Source organism: Pangasianodon hypophthalmus, chromosome 5 (genome assembly GCF_027358585.1).
Source record: "Pangasianodon hypophthalmus isolate fPanHyp1 chromosome 5, fPanHyp1.pri, whole genome shotgun sequence".
NCBI lineage: Eukaryota > Metazoa > Chordata > Actinopteri > Siluriformes > Pangasiidae > Pangasianodon > Pangasianodon hypophthalmus.
Genome location: NC_069714.1, coordinates 8962957 through 8989729, shown reverse-complemented (window position 1 = coordinate 8989729; position 26773 = coordinate 8962957). Strand labels below are relative to the sequence as shown.

Below are 26773 nucleotides of genomic sequence, written 5' to 3'. Positions count from 1 at the left end.
CAGCAGACTGAAACACTGCAAACATTGCACCTTCACACCAAAATATCACACACACACTTATCATATGAACTTCTATGACAAACTGTGTTTTTTCACACAGTACTGATCAATAGAGAACATAGCTCTATAAGAGTGTGTGTGCTGGTGTTAATGTTGTACATCAACCAGACAAAATGATGCAAAAAAGTAGACACAAAATATAAGGCAAACTTTGATATAAATGAATGAATGAATGGATGAAGGAACGGATGAAGGAATGAATGAAAATCAATTTCCTGACACATTTGTTTCCTATAACAAATATAACTGCAAGTGGCAATCTGCGGGGTCCAAGCACCTTTCGCAAATAGCGCACCCGGTGACCAGTCCTTGCCAAGTTACATATAGATGTGACTATAGATGAACACACATATAAAGTTTGCGATGTTAACTCAATGCTAACTGTGTGAAATGTCTTCTGAAAACTGATTAGCTGATGGCCATGTTTTTGAAGTAACCCAGGCATCATTAGAAATCTGCTTACAGATTAGCAAAACAATGCAGTACACCAAATCAATCAGACTTACCGTTCCTGAGAAACAGGTATTGAACTTAACCCTGTCCTGTATGGATGACCACGCCCCAAACATAACACATAGCCTCAGACTCCAGCTGTGAAGACCCCTTTTAAATTTTGTGCGATTCCATTTAATATGTCATGAGGTACAGCTGTTTGTATAAATTAAGCTCCTCCCTGCTACAATTGATTGGCATGTGGTGGCCATACTATTTACAAATCCTAACTTGTTTTTGATAATTACTGAGCTTCAGACTGTCCTGTGTAATTTGACACCAATCTTGTGAAGATATGCCAAAAATCCTAGGCGCACTTAACAAAAGTGTTGTTGTACTTCTGCTTCTTTTGGCTGCTTCTGTTATGGGTCACCACCGCGGATCCTCCGTCTCCATTAAGGAAATCCAGTTTATGATCCGCATATTTGATTTGGCACAGGTTCTATGCCGGATGCCCTTCCTGACGCATACCTCCCATTTTATCCAGGCCTGGGACCGGCACTGAGAGTGCACTAGCTCATGCAACCCCAGTGGCTGGGTTTAATATGTCATGAGGTACAGCCAAAGCCACAACCCTGAGGTTAAGAGTCTCATGCTCCACCCACTGAGCTAGCCAGGCGCCTAGTATTTAACAAAAATATGGTAAGCAAACTGGCTCAGAATGTAAGTGGGCAGAGCTAAATGGTTCTTGATGCTTTTTGTTTGGTAGAATCCAAGGAACCAGTCAAATGACAGACAAATAAATCAAGTTTGGACTTACTTTGTCATGAGATATGGGACCCCATCTCTTTTGCCTGAGTAGCAGGACATAGTATTAACCAAGTTTCATGCCTCTTTGACCTACTGTTTGTTTTAAGAAGAAGCACAAAAATGATATGACACTTTGTGCTTGAACCACTATGTACATATTACGATAGCACAGCAGTCAAAATAAAATACGTCCATTTATATAGAAAGGTTTACAGGATCTTCCCTATAATTTGTATTTAAAAAGAGAATTTTGTCATCTTTGTCAATCACAGTTAATGACATGTTCACCTAGTGTAATTTGTCTAAATGTCTTCCTATAACCTTTTCTGCTGTACAGCAGGTTTTCATTACAGTTTTGATTCGTGTGTGTGGTGATGTTGATGTTCAGTCCTGTTTGGAAGTTCATCAGGGTGGCTGGTGTTGCCTTTTCATACATTAAATTACTGTGTGGCTCTTCTACATAAAAATAAGCCATAAATATATTGTGCGTTCCTAAACACTCAGATCTGTTTCTGCCTCCTTGCATAACATTGTCTATAGAAACTGGCATTTTGACTTCGGTTTACTAATTTGATAGAGAAAGATACAGAAGTGGGGTGAGAAAAAAAGAAAAAAAAAGAATTGCATCTTAGTTGATGTCCATTTTACATCTTAGTTTTCTCAAAAATGTAAAGCCATTTATCTTGAAATGATTGTGTTTTGAAAAGGAGGTGTGTGTGTGTGAGTGTTGTGTGTGGGTGTGTGTGTGTTTGCATGTGCGTGTGTTTGTGAAATGTTTTGAAAAGTGTAATGAGAGTGAACTTTAGTAGAGTTTTGTGCCTGTAACTGAGGTAAAAGACAGATGAGACAGAGGGCAATATCAATCTGTAAGCAGTAATGAGAAACACCATGTCAGTTTGAATTCAAGACGTTTATAGACTTACTAAGGCCTTTCATTTGTAAAATGCAATTTCAAACAAATTAAATTTTTAGCTCTTTAAGGCCCCACAGACACTCTGGTAGATGCAATTTTTCCCTAGATATAGACAACGACAGTAAAATACACACACACACACACACACACACTGTGATGACTGTGTTCTCAGCTGATCAGCACAGTGTGAAAAAAATGTAGAAGTTCATATGAAGGAAAGCGTTCCTGGTTTTAGAAAGATTTACAATGTGTGTATAGTTTGAGAGATGAGTTAGGTATTGAGACACTGTGTCCTGAAATATGCATAAGCAATTGAAAAAAAACTGCGTACAGTTGACACATACATCTGTGAGAAAAAAAGACACTTGAGAAAGCTGTCCCCAAGGTCAGTTTCAATATATGAGGTTTGCTTTACTCCACAAAGACTGAAGTCAGCATTTACATAACTGCATAATTCAGCAGTGAAATAATTCGCCCGGGCAGACAGAGGGGAAGCACAGATCTGCTTTCGAGTTGTTTCCTTGTTAATTCTTCTTCAGATTGGCCTTATTGAGTGCACTGTCCTCCAAAGCACTTCCATAATCAATTATGAAATATGCTAATCAACCGCTGCTGGCCATGAGCTATCACGTTACTGTCACTAATTGTAGGTCATTCCTTCCCCGGGGTTCTCCCAACCTTCCTTCTACGTCGACTCATCTTTCTCCCTCTGGCTCTCGCGTTCTCGCTTTACCTTTGATGTGAAAACAAGCTCTTTTCTAATAAAGACAGAGCACATATGAATTACTGAATTATACACAAAGCCTTTGAGGCATCAGCAGGGTCAGTACAATAATGTACAGTGTAATGTGCTTGAACTGTTTTCAGTTTGTCTGTAGTGTCTCTGTAAAGAATGTAATAATTATTACTTCAGAAACACATTTATGCTCTGAAGCTGTGGTATCTTGGCAGTTAAAGCTCTGTACGAGTGGCCAGAAGGTCAAATCTCAGGTCTGCTAGAGAGATGCTTTCAAACCCTTGAGCAAGACTAGGAATGTAACTGAATACTAACACATTATTCAGATTGAACAGATACAAATACAGATACGAATAGGAGCTGCACTGTTCATTTATTTATTATTTTTCGGAAAGCTTTGTAAGAAAGGTTCACTTGAGGTGTGCGTCAGGACTGGGATCCCACAGGATACAACAAAAAAGTCACATGAGCAGGAGTTTTAAACTTTAATGTACTGCTGGTGCACTATTTGTTTTATTTCGTTTGATTGTTATAAATGCTGCCTAACTGAGCTTCAGAATATAACCATAACCTTCTATCATATTTCCATAGAAACTGGCCCAAAATTCATTAAAGAAATATGCTTTTATTTATAGGGACACTGCTCCATATAGCAGCGTATTTCCTCTAGAGTCTTGCACTTGCACGTTCATTGCACAGATTTTTTGTCATTCTTAAATAAACATTCTTCATCTTTATTAAAGGAAAATCTTCCCAGAAAATCGTATGTACCATGTTGACTCAAAACTGAAGTACATCTGCTAAAATCTTATTAGTTAGCTGCTGTTTTCAACTATAAACAGCAGTTCCCTGGTTTGGGAAAGACATTATTGTTTTGAAAGAAAGTCCCCTAGCTTATACAGTCCCATTAGGAAGAGAGATTTCCACAGAGTTCCACAGGGCATCTGGTTGAAACTAATTATGAACTGGAGTGAAGTAGCTGTGGTTGAGGAACTGCTGAGGAAGTTCAGGAGGTGAATAAAGTTATGTTCTGCAAATTGCTATTTGTTGTTATAATTTGTGAATGTAAAATGGTTTCTTTTTCCAGCAGCCCAGTTTTTTTTCTAGTGTTTCTGGGGGCATAATCATAGGGTTCACATTAAAACAGCAACAAAAAAACATCTGAGGTAGACCACGCCCACTTCTGGTTTAAATCTGTATAGATCCAGATCCAGGTAGGGGGACTGTGTTACACCCCTAAGCAAGACCCTTAACCTTCAACATCTCAGCTCTCTAAGCTCTGTGCTTGGACTGAATTCTGCTTCACTTTTGATAAAAGGTTAAATGAATCAATGTGGTTAGTCTGAAAATTGTACTAACCAATGTGAGCAATAGTTACCTACATTTTAAACAGGCTAGCCAGGAAGCTATATCAGTGTTGAACTGCTTAATTTCACCCCATAAAACTAAAATGTTTGCTCCTTAATTTTTAAAGAAAGCAGGGACTAGGCTCTGAACCAATAACACTAGATTATAGCACTCAGACAGTGCAGTTCTCCAGGGTCAGCACATGAAGGAGTGGGAGTATATGCATTAGGAAAGGTGTTCATTCTGCGTGTGTGTGTGGTGTGTGTGTGTGTGTGTAGGATAGAGAGAGAGCTTGCCTGATATGTGCGTGTGTGTGTAGTGTGTCTGTGGTGTGTGCGTGTGTGTGTGTGTGCGTGTGTGTGTGTAGGATAGAGAGAGAGAGCTTGTCTGATATGTGCGTGTGTGTGTGGTGTGTCTGTGGTGTGTGTGTGTGTGTGTGTGTGTGTGCGTGTGTGTAGGATAGAGAGAGAGAGCTTGTCTGATATGTGCGTGTGTGTGTGGTGTGTGGTGTGTGTGTGTGTGTGTGTGTGTGTAGGATAGAGAGAGCTTGTCTGATATGTGTGTGTGTGTGTGTGTGTGTGTATATGTGTGTGTGTGTGTGTGTGTGTGTGTTGGCCGATATGAAATGTCAGGAAATACAGCCTGTTTTATTGATATGGAAAAGTCACTCACTCACTCAGAACTGCACATAATTAAATGTCACAGCCTTCAAAAAATAAAGTGAGAGAAAAGGGAAGAGCTTTTTTTATGGAGATGGGACACAGCTGTAGGCAAAAAAGCCAAGACAATGTATAACATCTTCATAAACTTTGCACAGACGCTACATTTTGCTTTACTTCCGAATTTCTCAGCTCTGTGAGTGCTGGTCTTAACAACGTCTTCTCAAGAGACGAGGCAGATTATCCTGTCCAGACGAGTTTTCCACTCCGAATTAATATGGTTAATTGAGTCCTCATTTTCCTTGAACAGTGCTGTTTGAAGCAGCAACCTCATGACTGTTTTCTAATTTTCTTTTCCTTCCTTTTGCATCTATCTGTTTGTATCTGAGAACGAGCGAGAGAGAAAGCAGGAGGGTGGCGCTGCTGAAAATGGTTGTTCGGTTTAGACACTCAAAATGCACCCCAATAAAACTGCCATGTTGATTTTGAGTTACTGATTCTCTTTCGGTGTGTGTGTGTTTGCAGACTGGCTCAGCGCCATGCAAATCCAATCACCCAGACCCATAAAGACTGCAGCACATTTTCATTTTTTACTGCTCTCCGTAGAGGGAGACAGAGAGAGAAGGGGGTGGGGGATCACAACGACAGAGAACTTTTTTTTTAGCCTCTATGCATTTGCTGAGTGCATGTGTTTATGTAAATCCATGATGTCTCTCACATAACTGAGCTAAAGCACAGCAATGGTCCCAAAGTCCCACCAACAGCTGATCTATTAAAACATACATATGTGTGTTTCAGACATTCAGCTTTCACTCGGACTTCAATCACAAAAATCTCCATCTGAATGCATTAACGTACTTCCACTTTGTTTCAATATGAATATATGAGGGAGGCTGAGAACATCTCCATGGTTACACTCACTGCGGCATTACTGGGCTCTCCTCCCTCTCCCTGACCTTTCCATAACCTCGACTCGATGCCTCTGAGTCTCCAATGACCTCGGAGAAACGAGTTTAGCTCGGACAATACCGCTGCTGTTTGTCCCAAATCTTTTCCCATACCTCTCAGGCACTCACCTCCGCCTCACGCCACCATGGCAACTGAATCGGAGGAGGTGCACTAAGCAAGCAGGTGGCTCACATGACCAGTGAAAAGCGAGAGTTCTTTTTATAAACACTTGTGAAGTGGAAAATAGAAAAATGCAATCCTCAGAAAAAGGGGATTGTCCTCTTGTGGGTTGTGTTCAGGTTCTTTTAATTCCCAGAGGAAAGAGAGAGGGACTGAGGGCCAGAGGGATGGGAAGTGAAAAGAAAGAGACCTGAGAGTGAGTGCGGTAAGAAAGGCGAGAAAATCCCAAGGCCAGTGCAGCAACTAATCCATCATTAGCATTTGGAAAAACTGGGGACAGGGAAAAAAAATACAGACTATAGTGGAGTTAATAACACGGGATTGACTGACTGCGTGTGTGTGTGTGTGAGAGAGAGAGAGAGAGAGAGAGAGAGAGACAGAGAGACAGAGAGACAGAGAGAGACAGAGAGAGCATGACATAGTAGTGTCAGTTAGCATTTAATTGGAGTTACTGTCATTTCCTTCGTGACACTCATATCCACTAGCACTTATTCACTATGCTAATGTATGCTAGCACATCCATCAGAAACCACATCCATCAGAAGACATTCAGCTGTAAGGCCATCAAACATACAAGAACAGCTTGCCCTGTGTCTCTTTATGCCATACTCTTATACTTTTTGTGTTTAAATATGTGATATCTCATGTCATTGTTGTTTCCCTCCTCAAAAGTTCAGATGGCCCATTAGCTCGGTGTACTAAAAAGCCCATAGCTCCACTAGCGCAAATTAGCATTAATCTATCACCATCGATTGAACAAAATAAAGCTACTTATAACGTAAATTGTAAGGATTTAGTATTAAATATGGCTATGTAATGACTTTTTCATATGGATGTGTTAAATACAGAGATATTCCAGACCTGACAGGTAGGTGAATACCAGGACTGCAGCAAAGGCTAGACTAGCTGTTTTATATTTAGTACAAAAATTATGAAAAATAAAAATGCCTGGTATATGAATGTGCCTTATACAACAAAACAACGTATGGTAATTTAAAAAGAACATTTATATTCATTTTTATTTTGTATCAATATGTTGATTTTTTCAGTACAGTAAAAGGCACACCAGTTTATTCTACACTTTCTTTTGAAACGTGCAAGGAACAGGAATGATGTTGGAGGAAAAAATTTTTTTTAAATGATGCTGTTATGCTCTACGTACAGCTAAAGCAATTCCCTTTGGAAATCAAGAGCAGAGTTATCACCTCATGACCCTAACCTTAGCCTGGAAATGTTCCTTCTACTTGTACTCTCTTGTCCTCTTTCACATACTCCTGTTGAGGAGTGGAGGAAGTGGATTCAAGACGGTAAGTACACTGCTTTATACTTTGTTTCTTGGTCATTTTGTCATTGTTAAAGCTGCACCATCAAAGAAAGAAGTGTGCTTTGACAACTTAGGTAACAATATGTCAAGTGATTGACTTAATACTATTCTCACCACAGGTGACCGTTTCTTTGAGAGAGATACGTGGCCTACTGTTTTGGTCGGCATGTCGCAGAGTGGGTGTTGTGGACCCAAAGTAATTAATTTCATTATTTTGTGAATTCATAAATTCATAACTCAGTATAAATTGTTGAACTTTCTCAATCTCCTGTATTTTAAGGCAGGATGGTGAGCTGTTTGTTCTGCCTGGCCCTTATACTGTTGGATGATGGACAGTGATCAATGCCCAGATTGTTTGGGACTGGAGCTTCTCAGACAAGCTCTTACAGAGCCTTGCCTTAACTGCAGCCTAATACTAACAGCCAAGTGTGAAGCTTGTAGACTACGTCAATACAGCTGACAATTTATTATCCTTCCATTGACTCTGTGTGGTCACAGCAGGAAGTGAAGCGAACAGCAGACATGGCTGTAAAGGAAGGCCCCCTAGGAAACAAAAACAGTTAGCTTTCATTTGCTGCATTGTCACAGCAGGAACAGAAATGGGTAGAATGGCTGGGATGCTCTTGTTTGCAACTCCAGGAAACTGGGAATGCTCACTGCCTGTCAGCCATATCTCAAAAGCAGGTGCTGGCAGCAGTGTGTGCGCACCTCGAGGCATTGGTCCAGCTTCTCTCAAGGCCATGGAATGTCTCTGATCTCCATGTGAAACAATGGCCTAGCAGTGGGATTGGAACTTGATGCTAAGCAGTTGCCAGTTGAATCTGCAGAAGATGCAGATATAAAGTGGCTTTCACTTAAGGCAGCTTTTTTGTTGGACATCATTACAGCCAGATAAGTCTGAAATTCATGAGTTATCAGTCAGTACACAGTGTATGCACTGGGGACCAGAGGCCAATTATGTCACATCCTGCATTCCTGCCAAGGATATTGTGGTATATTAATAAATCTAACAACCTGTCGGCTCTTGCAGATGCCCAGGTCAGCCTTATGTCTAGTGAGGCCTTTCAATGCTATGTGGAAGTGATGGCCAGCTGGCAGCTCACTGACCCACTGTTTGTGTGCCTTGGGGAAGATCATAAAGGGTCTTTGTTGTCTATGGATGGGTTAGCCCATTTGTTAATGGAAATTATTGCATAAGCGTACAGGAACACAGGCCAAGAGACACCTTCTTCTATTAAGTGCAGTTCAGTGAATGCTATGGCTACCTCCTGGGTGGCACTGAGAGGAGTATCATTTGCACTGTGAACCAGCAACATGGAGTCCACCATCTACCATCATCAGATATTGCAGACTAAATGTTGCTTTGTTGCAACCCATGTACTCTGTGGTGAACTTGATTAATTCTCACTCTCAATAGAGAACAGAGTCAGAATGCTGAGTAATTCTCATCCTCAATAGAGAGCAGGATTAGCATTTTGAGGTACTCCATTCGCAGTAAAGAACAATGTCTTCAGTAGGACCAGGACCAACACTTTCAGTGATTGTAATCCTTAACGAAGTATGGTAATAATTATATGCTATTATTTATTAGTTCTGAATGTTACTGTCAGGGTGTGTTAATAAATAAATGGCAGCAGTACAGAAAGTTATGTAAGTAACCATGGTTCTATGACAGAATGGAAAATTGCTGGCCACCTGGGTCACTCTGGTTAACAAGAATGGCCAGAGGATGAGTGCGACATAGTGGGGGCTTTTTATAGGTTTCCCACATGGGGTCACAGTCATTAATTGACAGCTTTTCTGTGGGTACTCGGCAAGGGGGAAAAAACAGGAACAGTCCACTAGTTCTGAATGAAACTTCCCTGGCGGTCCTCCACTCAGTCGTAGAACAATGGCTGCATATGTAACCATCCGTTTTTTTCATCTGCATCCAGCACATCTCACAGAAAAGCTATGTGTCCATCCTAACGAAAGTTTGAATCCACAGTAGATTTCTAAACATTTTTTAAACATGATGAAAGTATTCACTGAGAGCCCATTAGAAGGAAGAAGAATTTAAATAAAAGACCATGCCCCCCCCCCTCTGCATATGTAAGAATTTTATCATAGGAGAGACATTTTATTGCAGAGGCACCCCTGAGTAACTAACAATGCAAACAGGGCTAAACTGATGTTAGGATCAGCTCCTGCTGCAAGCTATTAAATCAGCCGAAAACTTTTAAAGAACTACACTTTGAAAAAGTAATATGGACAAAAACAGGCATATCGAAATGTGGTAGTAACAGGTCCCCAGCATCCCCTATGTTAAGTGACACCTATGCCCTAAATAGAGGTGTCCATTCAGTACAGGTCCACTTTCTCCCAACCTTCCCTGAAAGAGCCAATCAGAGCGTGACTCTCCATCCCCTTGTCACAAAAAACACCAATCAGAGCATGACCCTGTCCAATCAGCACAACAAAGCCTTTGAAGACCTGACAGAGTAGTCCGTGATGTTCTTAGTCAGTGTGTGAGGGAGTGTGTCATTTCATAACACAAAAGTGCATACACACACAAACGCACTCATACACACACACACACACACACACACACACACACACGGACAAAGACAGTCACAGAAGTTTGCAGCAGAGCAGAGGTCTGGAAGAGAGCAGAGCCAGCCATCTGTTAGAGGTGTTACTCTGCTGCCTGTGTGTGTGTGTGTGTGTGTGTGTGTGAGAGAGAGAGAGGGAAAAGGAGCATGAAATGAGTGCCAAGGCCACCACATACTCTAGATAATGAGGTGCAGGAAGATACTGAGAGATGTGACACACAGTTTGCTCGTTCACGTGACTGAAATGCATTTTACATCAAAAGCTAATGCTCCATCTGTGAGTGTCCTCCACACACAGAGGACACTTTGTTGAGATGTGCAGGCAAACGGCACAAAGGATTCTCTTTATATGCATAACTAAATCCGAATCACAGATGCTTAATCACAATCACAGATGCTACAGAGGACAGAAATTGTTACCTTTTGAGGCCTTTATAAATATGCAGCATTATGAGGATGCATCAAATATGCTAATTAGCATACCTGTCTTTGTTGTTTGCTAAGTCTTTTGCTGTCTAACTGAGTTTCTAAATTTTATTTATTCTTTTCTACTTTGTAGTCTGAAATGTTTATCCATGTATCGACCTTTTCTCTTTTGACTGTTTGTTTGGGTTTAGTTTCTCCTCTAGTGGCCTGTTAGCCTGTTTGTCCACCATTGTTTGTTTATATTGTTTCCTGAGCCCAGTCCAGGGTAAAATTGCCTGTTCGTATGTGATTGTGACCTTTGGACTGTATCCTGCTTTTGGTAAAGCTATCCTGAACACGATTTCTACTTCTGAGAGTTGTTTGTTACCCGAGGTCAAAAAAAATGTCAAGAGGGAGGTTGGGTTTAAACGACAAGCGGACATACAGTCTTCTCTTGGAGGAGGAAATTAAATCCACCTCCACAGGAAAAAATGTATAAGAACCACTTCATTAGCCTAGTAATGTAATAGTAGATTTAATGAAACATAACAATGAAGTATTAGAACAACTGCCCAATATTCTTTCAAAAGAAGGGCTGAAAAGCTAATGAAGGCCAGTGGCACCAAATACTGACAGATTGTTTATAACAAATGAAAAGTGTGTATTTGCATAAAATCACCTTATCAGTAAGCATTAAACTTTTTGTTTTGTGACTCCCGGTACATACTTAGGCCCTGATTTACTTTACTGATTTATAAACTAATTTACAGGGTCTATGGAGGATGGTATTTTTTCCCACATGAGTAAAATAACACGTCTTGTCAATTTGCCTTAGGGCATAAGCAACTGGGGCATTTTTACACAAGTGTGCAAAGTGCAGAATGATGTATGATGCAAACTGATTCATTTTTCACCACAGTGTAATGTACTGCAGCCTAAAAAAGTCACTCTGAGAATGCCAATTGTGTCCGCAAATTAGTATGTCGGAATGGCATGTATTAAATTTGTCAATGCATGTTACTGCCATTTAAAGACAAATTTATACAAATAAGTCTTAATAATGAGAAAGTGTCTGAAAAATTATGCTGAAGATATTATGCTCTTAAACAATCAGAAAGTTTCTCAAAATGATGACATGGCAGTGGTATGTAATAAACACAGTGTTTGCTGCATGTTCATACCTCTGGTGTCAAATTAATCAGAGCTTTCGAAACATTTTTAATTTCCGATTACCTTATCTGCCTCACGCTCACGTCTACATTTGTATGTCATACATGTTGTATTTTGAAAGTTTTTGGGAGCCACCAAAACTTGCTGCAGCTCTCAAATCAAATCAAATAAAAACTTCATTTTAATATTTCCTTCCACTTTTCAGGTCAGCTCCTTCCTTGAACTTGAGCTCTTTCCCAGAACACATCGCCGCCTACAGACATGGCCGCTCCAGACTACGCTTCCCAGAACCCATCACTGCTAATAGCTTCTCGATCCCTGGATTTCTGATTACTTTCACCTGTTCCCAATTACACACACTATAAAAATTATTCTCACCCACTACACATTGTGAAGTGACGCTTGGTGTGTATTTGCAACTTACCAAGCCGTTGCCTTTGCGATTGCTGTTCTGGTTTCGACTTTGCACTGTTTCCTGTTTTTTTGATACTCTGATTTGTCAACACTGTCTTGTTTTCTGATCGCCTGACCCTTTGCCTGTTTTTTGACTTTGAGGTTTTTGACATGTTGTTTTTGACATGTTGTTTTGGATTTTTCTGGTTCGCTTTCATTAAAGCGAAACCAACTGCATTTGCAGCCATTTTTGCCTCGTTTTGTGACACCGCTACACTGAAAAAAAAATGAAGCCTAAAAAAAATTTGTCAGATTGTTTAAGGTAATTTTTTTAGTTTTGCTCATCTCAGAAAAGAAGTTAACAGTTAAACGTTAAAGAGTAAACATATAAAAAGTCTTTTTTTTTAGTCGAGAAAAAAAATTTATCTGCAACTACTTGAAGCAGTTTTTTTTTTTGTTTGATCCAAGGTTAATTTTTTCACACTTTCCACATGACATGATTCAGACAATTTTCTTTGTAAATTACACCCACTAACTTCAAGTGTAATTTCTCCAATTGCATGTAGTAATTAGTACTTGTTATTTGTGAATTCATATACAGTATCTTAGTAAACCAGGATCTCAGTGTAAATCACATTAATAGAATTAAATTATTCAGATTGACATCGTAAGTGATATATTTAAATCCCTTTTGAATTAAAGATATCACTTACGATGTCAATCTGAATAATTTAATTCTATTAAGCAAAATTAAGCAACATCTTCAGACAGGCAGCAGTTAGTGATAAAAAGTCATAGATAAAGATTCAAGATTTCATAAGATTATACATCAATTCCCAAATAATGAGTACTAATTTCTACATGCAATTGGAAATTACACTTGAAGTTAGTGAGTGTTATTTACAAAGAAATTTATCCAAATCATTACATAAACACTGAATATAGAGAACTTGAAAACTAAAAGGAGGTCACAAAATTTCCCACATGGCAAAACTTCAACATTAAGTCATTAATATATGCATGTTACATGCCCTCCCTCCCTCCCTCCCTCTCTCTCTCTCCCCCTCTCCCCCCCCCCCCCCCCCCCCCTCTCTCTCTCTCTCTCTCTCATACACACATCAGAACACCACTGAATTTATATTTAAAGCATTAATTATGGCCAGTAAGGCTGCTTTAATGCCAGAGCTTTGATCATCATAAATGAAACGGTACTCCATTATTGTAGGAACGCAGGACGTGATTAACACTGGCATGGAGGAGGACTGTAGCAGGGTCTACCTGAGCCTCTCTTCGACACCACTTTCAGAGTCAACGTCACAGAGACGCCGGCGAGAAGAAGCAGCGCCGGGATTAAAGCTGTCATCTTCCCCTCCTCAGGCCTGCACAGAGAGAAAGAGAGAGAGATTGGGTTATATATCAATCAGATAGCACATTTCCTCCACCACCACACAGCACTGCGCTCAAAGACAAATCGGCTTCCCTAAAGGATTTCAGTAGAAAGTGGAAGAGAGCTTTCAGCTGTGGAAGACACCAGGACTCAATCAACGACATGTGAGACTGAACATGTTCCATACAACAGTGTGCATAAGGTGTGTGTCTGTTGCAAGACATCACCATTCTTAGTATCCTTTATGCTCTGTTCAGGTCCAAATGACACCGTTGAACTTTTTTACTAAAAAGCGAAACATCACTAAAATGCTTTTTTCCAACATAAACTTTTACGTGCTGTGCTCAAGGGCTCCAATCATATTTATATTACATAGCCTTTTTGACCTGAGAGTAACAAGGTGAAATAAAAGTGTTGAGAAAATATAACTGGTCTTTGTGCATATGAAACAGAAAGATGATTTTTATTCGTGGGCACATTCCCTCCACCTGTACTGCCACCTGTGCTGTCATCAGGAACATCCACAGCAAGGACTCTGTGTGTCTATTTCCATAAATCTTATTCACATCACTATTAATTGAGATGAAGATAAGACCTGCTGGGAATTTTGGAATATATTTTACAATTGTATTATAAAGTCTAAAGAAGGGGCAGGGTCAATGAGACAGAACAAAAGCAGCCTTTTGTTCACGTACTGTATGTAGCTGCAAGACAAAAGTTCTGAAACAACGCACAGATGTAAATTACAGTGTATTATGTGATAAAATCCATTAGATTTTTATCTCTACAATGGATATAATGTATTTGAGTCTTTCATTTATTTTTACATTGATCAGTTAGCAGGAAAGTTGCAGAAAGATTAATATCTTTCATAGACAAGAATAAAATACAAAAATCTACCTAAATTTAATTCAGTATTTTTTTTACAAGGACATCACATAATTTTTTTTAACAATTCCAGGGTTTTCCACTGCAATCTTTGTGGAAATCATCACTGACGCAATCAAGCAACTTCCTTGATACCACAAACAGAACTGTGAAGAAATATTTTTCTCTTTGTACGGACCATTGATTTTCTGCTCAGAAAACCAAGCAAGGTAGCGCTCTGCCTATGGCTATCTAAAATAGAAAAGGACTCGAGGCTTTATATCTGGAATTCCATTAATTATTTTGGGTCAATATCAGGGTATTTATGGTGGAAAATTTAATAGGACAAAGTCATTAGTGGGAATGAAGAGAGATGATCATATATGGGATATATATGAGATCTGGGCATGTGGTTTGTTGAGAGGGCATTATCATATGTCAGTGATAGCACAAGAAATCTTTCACGATCTTTTATCAGTTATGCTTGCTAATTCATATTGTCAGTACACTCCTTATATTTTATGTCCTCTATATTTCTGAATTGATAAAATAATATTAAATGTCATGAAAAAAAGTAAACAAAAAAGTATGTGCATCAATAATATAATAATATAATAATATGTGTCATATATACATATATACATATATATATATACATATATATATATATATATATATATGTGTGTGTGTGTGTGTGTGTGTGTGTTTGTATGTATGTATAGTTTGAATTTTGGATTAAATTACTGAATTCGGAGATTAAGGCTAAGTTCAGCATTCTTTGTCACACTGGCATGGGGAAATAGACTAAACATCTGAATAAAACAATTTCTAACAAAGTAAAAATCTAAAATGAAACAATTTCTTGAATCATATTGAATGTCTGCATATTTGATTTTATGCTGTATCCTTCATGTCTTCATGTCCTTCATGTTTAAGGAATGTTTTAATCAATAGCAAAGCAAATTATTCAGACATGGACACTAATTGGACGGGTGCAAAGGGTTAAATGGTACTAAAGTGGAAATGATTAAATATCCTATTTAGCCACTCCAGTTGAAGTATGCTATTACTTTTTAAGTGCTGATCACTCTTGTAACCTTACTAGATCCTGACCTACTCACAAAGTCAAATTGAGCATGTCATGCTGTAGACAAGAAGACAGAATAAAGGCTTTGACTGAATCTAGAAGAAGATTGGTGTATATTGTATAACAAAGCTGTGCAATGTGTGTGTGGGGGGGATAGTTTATTAAGTATAAGGAAACCAGAGAACCCAGAGGAAACCCACACAGATATGGGGAGAACATGCGAAACTCCACACGGTCAGTAACCCGAGCTTGAATGAAGGCAAGACCCCAGAGCTGACAGAAGGCAACATTACTGCAAAAATCTTTAACAGAACTGCTGTGTAAAAAGTGCAATTCTCTTACTCATGATTTCAGTCTTTGTAAATTTAAGGCCGGTGATATTACTGAGCTATAGAACTATAAGGAAGTTTTTATGATGTTCTCTCAGCTCCACAGTGAAACTGTGGCAGATCCAGATGTGCATGAATTTGAGGCCAATATGCTCCTCAATTACCAAAGAAATAAATTACAAGATCATTCGCCATGCACATGTTTCAAAGAGAATCAAAGCACAGATTGTATAGCAACTCTTAATGAGCACTGCTCTGAAAGCTTTATTGGATTTACATACTTCCCTCTCTCTCTCTCTCTCTCTCTCGCTCTATCTACTTATCTATCTCTCTCTCTATCTAGGCTTCGGGGAAAGAGGGACATATAGCATCAGTTATATCATCAATAACCATCAGTCTTCAGTTTGCAGCTACAAGCCTTTTTGTTTTTGTTTTTTTTTCAAATCATTTCCAACCATATACATGACTGGTCAAATTTATTTCTGAAAATCAATGAATAGGGCAAAAATTTTCACCCTCCTGCACAGACTAGATTGAATTACAAATTTTAAAAATACAATATTTGAAAAAAATTTTTTAAATACATTAAAAAATGATAGGCACCCAAGATCGAGACTAAGTTTTGCACCTTTTCTGTAATCATTAATTAGCCTACAGCCCCGTTCATCTGCTGGCAATGTGATCATTATACTGTCCGGAATGAAAAATCCCTCTGCTTACCTTCAACACTAATCAAATAAACTAACAAAGGAGTGAAGGCAAATTTTAGTCACTGATGCAATTTATTTCAAAAGGATATCCGGAGAACTGTAAGGTTGCACCATTTAAATATATTAATTGTTCAGCTAGTTTAGACAAGAAAAAAGCCTTATCTGGTGCAGCTTCCTCAGAGCAAAGCAAACACACATCTGCCAAAATCCTGAGCAAAGGACATTATGTATATGCCCACACACACAATCACACACACACAATCACACATACACACACACACACACATATATGTTGGCAAGCACAGCTGTGGCTGATTGATGTTGTGATTTTATGATTTGATCCAGTTTAAAGTCTCCACAGCCCCGAGCCTGACAGTGAACACATCTACCAAGCCATAGATAGAACGGCTCCTCCAGAAGAAAACTGCTGCATAATGAACCCTCTCTCTCTCACTCTCACACACACACACACACACACACACAACTATACAAAACAGCAGGCTGAATCTTAAAGTAGAGACCATCAGACATCATCCATACTGAGAATCTGTATGACACTCCATGGGGATGAGAGATAAAGGGAGAGTGAGAGAGAGAGAGAGAGAGAGAGAAATGGGGGGCAGGAAGGAGGGAATAAGAGACAGATAAAACACTATATAGTATATACAGGTTGTATACAGTCTTTTTATACAGACTGTAGAATTGGGCTACAAAAACATCATCAGGTGCTGGTGCTCCACTGTTACTTACTGTAACACACAACTAACTGGCTGCTTTGTACCGATCATTTCATTCTCCCTCCCCCTCCTCAATAAATGATTCCATTTTATTTTTTGTTAGCATTCATTCATCTTCAGTAACTGATTATCCTGGTCCGGGTGTGGTGGTAGATCTGGAGACTATTCCAGGAACACTGTGCACAGGCTGGGAATACACCCTGAATGGAATGCCAGACCATAGCAGAGCATCTCACTCACACACCCACACACACACACACACACAGACATACACACACACACGCACGGACAAAGAACATGTGTAACTCCACAGCTACGCGAAGCAGTAACACTACTCACTGCACCATTGTGCCATCTTTAGTTAACTAAACATTATAATGCATACTTTGTATTGTGAAGATATCTTGCAGTATTGTTGTATTGTTATATATCCTCCACTCCCAGCAGAGGAGAAGCCGGCATGAGAATCTTTTGGTGGCGTTTGTTTTAATTGTTCTAGCAAGTCCAGTTTGCTCTTGCCAAGTAAATCTTCCACGTCAGCACTGCTAACAATGTCACAATGTAACGTGTGTGTGTGTGTGTGTGTGTGTGTGTGTGTGAGAGAGAGAGAATTACAGACAGACTGAATGTTATGTATCAGTCCTATACTCTACTGTTCAGTGTTACTCCTTCTACTGAAACACCTGGTTCAAGTCATTAGCTAATTAGCGAGCTCATCATGAGCAAACACTACAGTACACAGCTCCGGGTGGACAGGGACTCAACACCACTTCTCCTAATTCTTATCTAACAGCTGTTTTAACTAACACAGGTAACTGAACCAATGTGTTTTACTTTAAAAGCTCTTCATTTTAGAGGTGCAAAACAGTAAATCTGCATTATTACCAAATAACTGCTAATGTTTCTAAGATCAGTGTAAAGATGGTCTTACAGCTCTAGGGCAAAATTATTAACATGTCTTTCCTCCAAAATAACATTGGGTGATGCACAAAAGACTGATGATGCATAGCTTGACTGGTGCAATCAGTGAAGCTTTTAAAGAACAAGCCTGCATTTTTACTCATTTGAGAGGCAAGCCATTTCAAAATCAACTACAGAGCAAAACCATAACAGCCATGATGTGCTTTGTTTCACTATTTCTTATTTCTGGCTATGAGAGGATATTTTACCATCTAGTCTTTCAGTGTCTAATAGGGATTGCAGAGACTATTCGGGGAAAAAAAAACAGCAGCGAGGCAGACTTCATTAATGTGGAAATATTTCACTAGAAGCCATTTCTACAGTCAATTGCATATTATGTAAGACTATGCTAGGAAATGTCTTTGCTAGGAAATGCATTTTCTTTTATTTTAATGGAACATTATCACTTTCATATCACTTCCATGGTTAAGTTAATTTTAGTGGTTAAATTCCAACCAATCCTGCCTGTTCCTGGATGTTTACGGTATGGTCGCTATTTAGGATTGTTCCACCCACAATAATTTCTAAGAAATCATAGTATTTACAAAAGTATAAGCAAATAATTAATGTAAACCACAGTGACTTTGAAAACTCTAAACATGGAAGTATGAGAATCCTGGATACAAATGCAAGAAGGCTTTAAACACACACACACACACACACACACACACACACACAGTTTTAATAAGGAACTAGTATACTGAGAAAACACATACACAACTGTATATGTTACTAGGTAACTAGGTAACTAGGATGGCAAAAAACCAAGAAAGAAGAACACAAAAATGACCAAGAACATAAAACTAGAAATATATACACAACACACACAAAGTATATAATTGACTTGATACATGCTAACCAATGAACTAAGAAGTAAAGAGAAAACTAAACCAAAACAATTACAAAATCATGTGGAGGACTAAGAAGCAAATCACATGACATGCAAGCAGCACTCGCCTTGCTGGGAACCACAACACACACTGTGAGGGTTAATTTGTGACACTGACTCTGACCAGGATAAAGCAGTTACTAAAAATGAATGAACGAATGAACAAAGGACAAAATCTGATTTTGCGCCAGAAGTGCCATGAGACCACTGGCATGTCCCGAGATCCCAGACCCGATGCTCACCTCTAGCAGCACATTTCTTACACTGATTCATTTCTTTTTCTCGAAAATAATGTTGCCAAAAGAAGCACTGAAGCTAAAAAAATGTCATTTGTAACCTGTGTGTGGCTGTTATTTAAAGTTTGACACATTCTTTGCTTTGTTGGTCCCACTTTACATTAAGTGTCTGTGTAGTTACACTTAAACTGTACATGCAACTATTGTGTTACTGTTGCTTACACTGTTACAGATAAATTACAGAAGTAAATCTTGTGTAGCTCAGTTTTAGGTTGTGTAAGTACACAAGTGAATCTTGTCGGATACAACAGGATATCAAGTCTCTCTTAAGTGGTTTTCTAATACAGTTTTCTTTCTGATCATGACTAAATTTTCATATTAACTATATACAATCTGCCCACATTTTTTTTTTAAATAAAGAACCCCTTATAGGGGGCATGGTTACCTAAGTGGTTAGCACTGTTACCTCGCACCTCTGGCGGTGGGGGTTTGATCCCGCCTCCACCCTGTGCGCGCGGAGCTTGCATGTTCTCCCCGTGCTTTGGGGGTTTCCTCCGGGTACTCCGGTTTCCTCCCCCGGTCCAAAGACATGCATTGTAGGCTGACCGGCATTTCAAATTGTCTGTAGTGTGACTGTGTGTGCGATTGTGCTCTGTAATGAGTTGGCACCCCATCCAGGGTGCCCCCCTCTCTGGGATAAGCTCCAGGCTCCCCTGCATAGGATAAGTGGTGTAGGAACCCTGTGTAGGATAAGTGGCATAGAAAATGGATGGATGGATGGAAACCCTTATAAGTGTAGTTACTGTGTAGTTGTTATGTTAAATTATAGATTGGTGGCCTATCTGATTTTGTTGGGTTAGCATGTTACACCACAAATATGGTACAGAAATGATCTAAAAGTTAGACTTTAAATGTCAAGGTGCACATGTGTACTTCTGTAATCCAGCTGTAACAGTGCAACATCCTCAGTAGATGCATATTTGTCTGTATAGTTTATGTGTAACTCCACAGTTATTAGAGATAGTTAATATAAATATGGACCCTGTTAATCAGCATAAAATAGTGATGTACTGGATCAGTTTTTGCTATGGAACTATAGAAATGATGACTAATCTATTGCTAGTAAAAATTAATAGTAAAATTAATAAAATAAAATAGTTGTGCAATCCCTAGTATCTATACACACAACAGAAATATATTGTTATAGATTACAAGACAGATATACAATAGTTTGATTGCTTTATTATGTGATATTTATTCAACTGTGCAAAAAAAAAAAAGTTTTGCTAGTGTTATCAATCTATGCTACATTTACAAGAAAACCTTGTTAAGGATACAATTATTAAGCCAGTTATATTTAGTTAGTCTTTGGAATAAGCTATTGTGTTCATATTTATTGGACTATTGGGTGTTCAGTCAAAAGCAATTGCAAATTGCAAATACCAGTGTGTCTACTGGTTTAGATTGTCACTGCTGGCTTTGTGCCATTCGGATAAGCTTAAGCCATCAGTTTGTTGCAATAACCAATTCACATGCTGTTCACTAACAATTTCTTTTTTCTTTTTTTTATTGAAATTCTTTTTTTTTTCTATGGTGGTCATGTTAACGACTTGTCACAGTGACAGAATGACCCCCACACCCACGCTCTGACATTACTGACTCCCCTGGACTTTTAGTGTTGGATCCAAAGCAATTTTGTGGAGCTTAAACATGCACTTTTGAAGTTGTTAAGCATGATATAGTTCCAGACAACTCTGTCAGTGGAAAAGTGCTACAAGATACTCCCTAGAGGTTCTGCTTGCATTAGCAAAATTGTAGAAAATCAAGAGTTTAGCTTTATACAAAGGGCCATATTCAGAGTTAAATTACGCATGTGTAGAGAGGAGCTAACAACAAAATTGCACAGTGCATTGGTTTACCATAAAATAGCAGAAATCACAAAGCATAGTGGGATCTAACACTTTTGGCAGGGATGAGAATGGTAAAAATTCTCTCTGTGTCTACCTTGATTTTCACTTTATATGCTGGCAAAAACGTGACTCAGTGGATGCTAGTCAAGGTTGCTCAGTGGGTAAGGCTTTGAGTTACAGATCAGAAGGTAGTGTATTCAAATCCCAGCACTACCACGCTGCTGTGCTGGGTCCTTGAGGAAGCCCCTTAACCTTCTGCTCAGATGTATCCTGCACCAGCCAAAATTATATTTACAAGTATTTACTTGTAACATTTATAGTATATTAACATACAGAAATATACTGTAAAAATAAGAGGAATTATCTGTAAAGCTATTATAGTACTTTATATGTTTTACAGTTATTTACTGTAAGCTTTAAAGTATTTTACTGGTAACTATGTTTTAACAGTAAATGTTTTACAGTGTGTGTGTAATACAACAATATTGACAATATTGATTAATTAATATCATCCCAGGAAAACATATCAAATTAACAAAAACGCTGGCATTATTTTATTCATTCGACAAATCAAAATAGTGGATTAGCTTTCTTCACTGTAGCTCAAAATAATAGGAGGTTCTGGATCAAGTGGTATTTTAGAAGCTGCTGAATAATGAAGGTTGAAGCCATATTGTTAAAGCCAAAGTTGCAGTGAGGAACATGATAATTACAACTATTCATCAGGCTATATATATATATATATAATGTGTGTGTGTGTGTGTGTGTGTGCGTGGCGCTATACAAGACACCTATTAGATATCATTATATTAGCCATTCTTTTTATCTGTTTATGTTACATTGTATTACAGCAAAGGGAAAAAAAAAGAGTTTTGCTTCTTTCATCTGCATTTTACCCTGATTATTTTTATTTTATTTATTTATTTATTTATTTTTATTGAAAGGCAAGTGCTTGTGTTTAAAGGCGGTGGTTGAAATGCTATTGAAAAACTCCATCACCAGCATCTTTACACAGATAGAAAATCTGGCATCCTCAGAGGCGTGAACTACATAGAGGTAATTTTAATAATCTGAATGCGGCTCCAAGAAAATCTACTTAAGTATCTGTCTAAAACTGACTCAGAATACAGCCCTGCATAAATATTAACATAACCTTTGAAATTAAGTTGCTGACTGGAGCACATTTATTAGATCCCATGTCACAGTCATGAGGTCTAAACATACACCTGTGTTTAACATGTATGTAGTGTGTGTGTGTGTGTGTGTGCGTGTGTGTGTGTAAGCCCCCTGACACTCTTTACACATCACTGATCTGGTTAACAAGGGACCCCTGGGTCTGTCCTTCAGTGCACAGCTGTATTGATGCTGATTAATTATTTAGTAGTGCATGTCCCTATTGAGCCACCCGCTTATAAACTCGCATACATACACACAAGTGGCAGAAAGAGAGAAGTACAGTAAAAAAGACATATGGCAGAGATGAAAGAAAATTAAATGAAGTGAGTGAGAAAGGAAAACGTTCTTCCTCAGGCGTTCTTCGAATTTCTGCTTTTTGCTGGCTCTGCTTCGCTTTCTATCCCATATTACATTACCTGACCTTGCACTGACCATCTCTCCACCAGAGCCTCAAGTCAAGGCAGCATTCACAAGCCATGTTCCTTTCTAATGAAGTCTTCACTCTAAAGTGAAGATGCTGTCCTGTTCAAGATAGAGTCTGATCAATCTGGATATGTGTATATCTCTGTATTTTGTCTGTCTTTGGCCAGGATACAACTCAGACACAGACACTGAATTCACTCAATTTATAACACACTCATAACACTCAGTTAACACTCAATCGTTACCTCATCTTCGCACACAGACTATCAGATACTCCTTCTGTTCACATCATAAATAAACACCTGCAGTGAGCAGGAGTCCTGTAACCTGTAGTGGCTTGCTTTTTTCTATAATAGAAAAGGGCAAGAGAAATTGAGTGATAGAGGGCGAATGAGGTCTTATCTACAAAAACCAGATACAAAAATGGTGAAATCAGGTGTAACCAGGTTCAAAGGACAGAAAGAGAATGCACAAAGCACTGACACTAGAATATTATAGCTAGGCTAACAAAGGTTCTGAAGCTCGTGGCATACTTCAAGTGAAAAAGTTTTTAAGCTGTTATGCAAAAGGGTGTCTTTTGAACATCATTTCAGTTTGTACTCCATGGTGTGTTAAAGCTTTCAAACAGAGTTCCACCACCTCTTGTTTCTGAGACACCCCACCATCTGGGATTGGTCCAAATTACACTAGGTTGCTTGCATCACTACATGGAGCATCAGTTTGCTTACTGAGTCAGATGTACATGTTTGTTTCATAGCCTTACGTAAGTATTCACCCCTATTAAACAGTTGTAGTGGGAAAACCTGCAGTTGAAATGGACTTAGTTGAGATGTTTTCCATTTGATTTACACATTATATTCAGCATTTCAATGGCAAAATATGTTTATTGTGACATATAGGTTAATTAAACAACAAAAATAAAGAGTATTCACTCCCTGGATCAATAACTGATAGAACCACCTTTGGCTCAATTACAGCTACAAGTGTTTTGGGATATGCCTGTTCTTTTTGGCAAAATAGATCAAGCTCTGTCAAATGAAAAGCAGTTTTCAAGCCTTGCCACAGATTCTGGACTGAGGTCCGGGCCTTGACTATGCCATTCTAGCACATTCAGGTTCTTGCTCTGAACCACTCCGTGTAGCTTTGGCAGTTAGAGTCATTGGCTGTTGGAGGCTGTTGCTGTTGAACCTCCACCCTGGTCTCAAATCTCTAGCAGCCTGCGACAGATTTCGTTTTCCCTCAAACCTGACCAGCTTCCCAGTCCCTTCTGATGAAATCTATTTCCAAATGTATGCCACCACCACCATGCTCCAACGGGCTTTTTTTAAATGATGGTTTTCATCTTGCCACTCTTCAATAAAGCCAAGCTTTGTGGAGTGTCTGGAGTGTCTGGGCTATGGTTGTCCTAGGAACAGCTTCTCCCATCAGAGCTGTGGATCTCTATAGCTCCTTCAGACTTACTCATGGTCTCTTGGTCACTTCTCTGACTAACGCCCTCCTTGCATACAGATGGACTCCATTCGACTAATATTGCATCTGATAGCAACTGGATCTACTGGAACTAATTTACAGGTTTTACAACAATGGAGATGAATGCTTGTGAAATCACAATTTCAAAATTTTTATTTGTAAATAATTTTGCAAACTATGTTCAAATATGCCACCTGCTTCTCCATCTCTATTCTTTTTAGTATAGAAAATAAACCAACACTACAAATGACCTCTCTCTCTACAGTATTTGTGCCACTGCTGTTTTTTGTATATTTCTTCCATTTGAAAAGGTTGCCATGTCTGCTTTAAAAACCAGCCCAAAATGAGTCTAATACTCTAAGTAGACCTCTTCTAAAATCTATACACAGCATATCTAACACATTGCAAAATTTGTAATATAATCCAAGAACCATTCTGTACTCCCTAGCGGTGCAGACCTTCCTAGAAAGATGCACACCAAGTTCTATTACGGACAAGTGCATGAGTTTCTTTTTTCTCCAGCTTCATGAAGCCAAAATATCCATTGCTAAAGTGTTTCACTAACTAGCTTGGTAAGGTGTGTAGGTAAGTTAAAGAGTGGTTTAAATTCAACATCAACAGAAAAGACAGCAAGTTTCTGGAACAGATTTAGAATTGATCATGTTTTTTAAGTTATACTGTATGGCCAAAAGTAGGTGGACACCTGACCATCACACTTTATATGTGGTTCTTCCCCAAACTGTTGCCACAATGTTGGAAGCATACAGTTGTGTAGAATGTCTTTGTATGCTGTAACATTATGATTTTTTTTCACAGGAACTAAGGGACCCAAACAAAGACATGGTTTGCCAACGTCTGAGTGGAAGATATCAAGTGGCCTGCACAGAGCCCTGACATCAACTCCACTGAACACCTTTGGGATGAACTGGAATGCTGACTCCATGCCAGGCCTTCTCGTCCAACATCAGTGTCCGACATCACTAATGCTCTTGTAGCTGAATGAGCAAATCCCCACAGCCATGCTCCAAAATCTAGTGAAAAGCCTTCCCTGAAGAGTGGAGGGTATTATAGCAGCAAAGTGGGGAACAACTTGGGAGTATGATGTTCAACAATCATATAGTGTTGCACAATTAATTCCATGTTAGCCATATTGTATCACTTGTAGACTGATTTCAAGACAAAGTTGCTTTCTTTCCATTTAGCCAGGTTTGTACTGTGTTTTTGTGTTTTTTTGTGTTTAATACTGAAGTAATATTTATACAGTAGTCTGACTTTTGTTGTCATACTGTAGTGTTGACAAGGCAATATTTCAGACTGAAATGAAAAAAGGACCTGTCTCTAACAGCAGAGATACTTCAACACACTCCTCAACCACAGTCAAACTATCACACATCCAACAGCCAATTAAATCTATCCCTGGTTGGCCATCTGTGTCTGGATCAAATGTCTAACTACTGCAATGATTGAAATGTCAGGGTACACAAAGCAGTCTGTACAGAATGCACACACACACACACATTTTGTCTTGCTATCTTTTTTTTTGCCCACCACCCCACCTCTTTGGGGGACCACTGAAACTATATTTATTTTCCTTTATTCATATTTGTAGATGTGTTGTATTTTGTATTTAAAGATTAGTATGAGTATGGGTGAGTGGTGGTTGTAGGACAAAACTTTGTAACTTTGTCTTAGTATCATTGTGAGGACCTTTGTCTGACTGACTGACATAATTGTATATAATTATTAATAACCCTAACCTTAACCGCAGTAACCAAAAAGAAACCTCTTTTAGGTTTTTTGTTTGATTTTAAATATAATAATCAGCCTAACTTTACTAAATGGGAGAATTTTTAAAGTAAACTTCTCAATCTGTTTCCCTGACCACTGTTTAACTGTCCAGTTGTTGTCCTTGTACCAAGCATGTACTTTTACTGCTACTAATTCATAAGGAATTGTCAGTATATTAGATGGAATGTTTGATAAATTTGCAGTTCTTTCTCTGACCAATCAAGGTTCTTCAGAAGTATTTTAAAAACTAGTAAAATTCTGCACTGAAAATAAAACAGTTTTAGTTCCAAAATTATATCTGTCTAAGTCACATAACACAAGCATTGCAATGTTTGCATTGGAACTTAGGCAACCAACTCGTTTGACAATCACTTTGATTTGCTTGACATACACAGTTGCAGTTCTCTTCAGTCATGGGTCTTTTCCATTACTGCAAATTGAGCTGTGTTTATGCTGAATCTGTTTTATACGGGGCTAAAAATTCTTTGCGTGTTGAGTTGCTTGACTTTTTGATGCTGACCCCGACCAAGTTTCAGAAACATAGGAGAACACCAGCACATGGGAAAACACACAGGTTATGTACTTTTACTGCTTGTGGTTTGTGCTAGTACTAATGCTGCATCAGCATTAGTACCCTTTCTGTGGCACTGCACAATGATGGTCTAACATATTCATGGAATAATGAAGACAAGCAAAAAACTGTATGTCTTCAACTCTTGCATGGCCTGACGTCGCAAATGTAGGATCCAGAGATTTTGAAAGGCAGCTTTCCTACTCAATAATGGATACTGAATCCAAAAACCCATGGCCAAAGGAGGCACAGATAATATACACCA

The 26773-nt window shown here is 38.8% G+C and overlaps 1 protein-coding gene across 2 annotated transcripts in view; it reads right to left on the bottom strand.

The window, feature by feature from the left end:
- il1rapl1a (interleukin 1 receptor accessory protein-like 1a) overlaps positions 1–26773 on the bottom strand; it is a 101221-nt gene that overhangs the window by 59584 nt on the left and 14864 nt on the right. For both annotated transcript variants that reach the window (XM_026912572.3, XM_026912573.3), the window contains exon 2: positions 13247–13347. In XM_026912572.3, the coding sequence (XP_026768373.3) occupies positions 13247–13331 (85 nt within the window). In that variant the 5' untranslated portion in view covers positions 13332–13347. The remainder of the gene's footprint in view (positions 1–13246; positions 13348–26773) is intronic.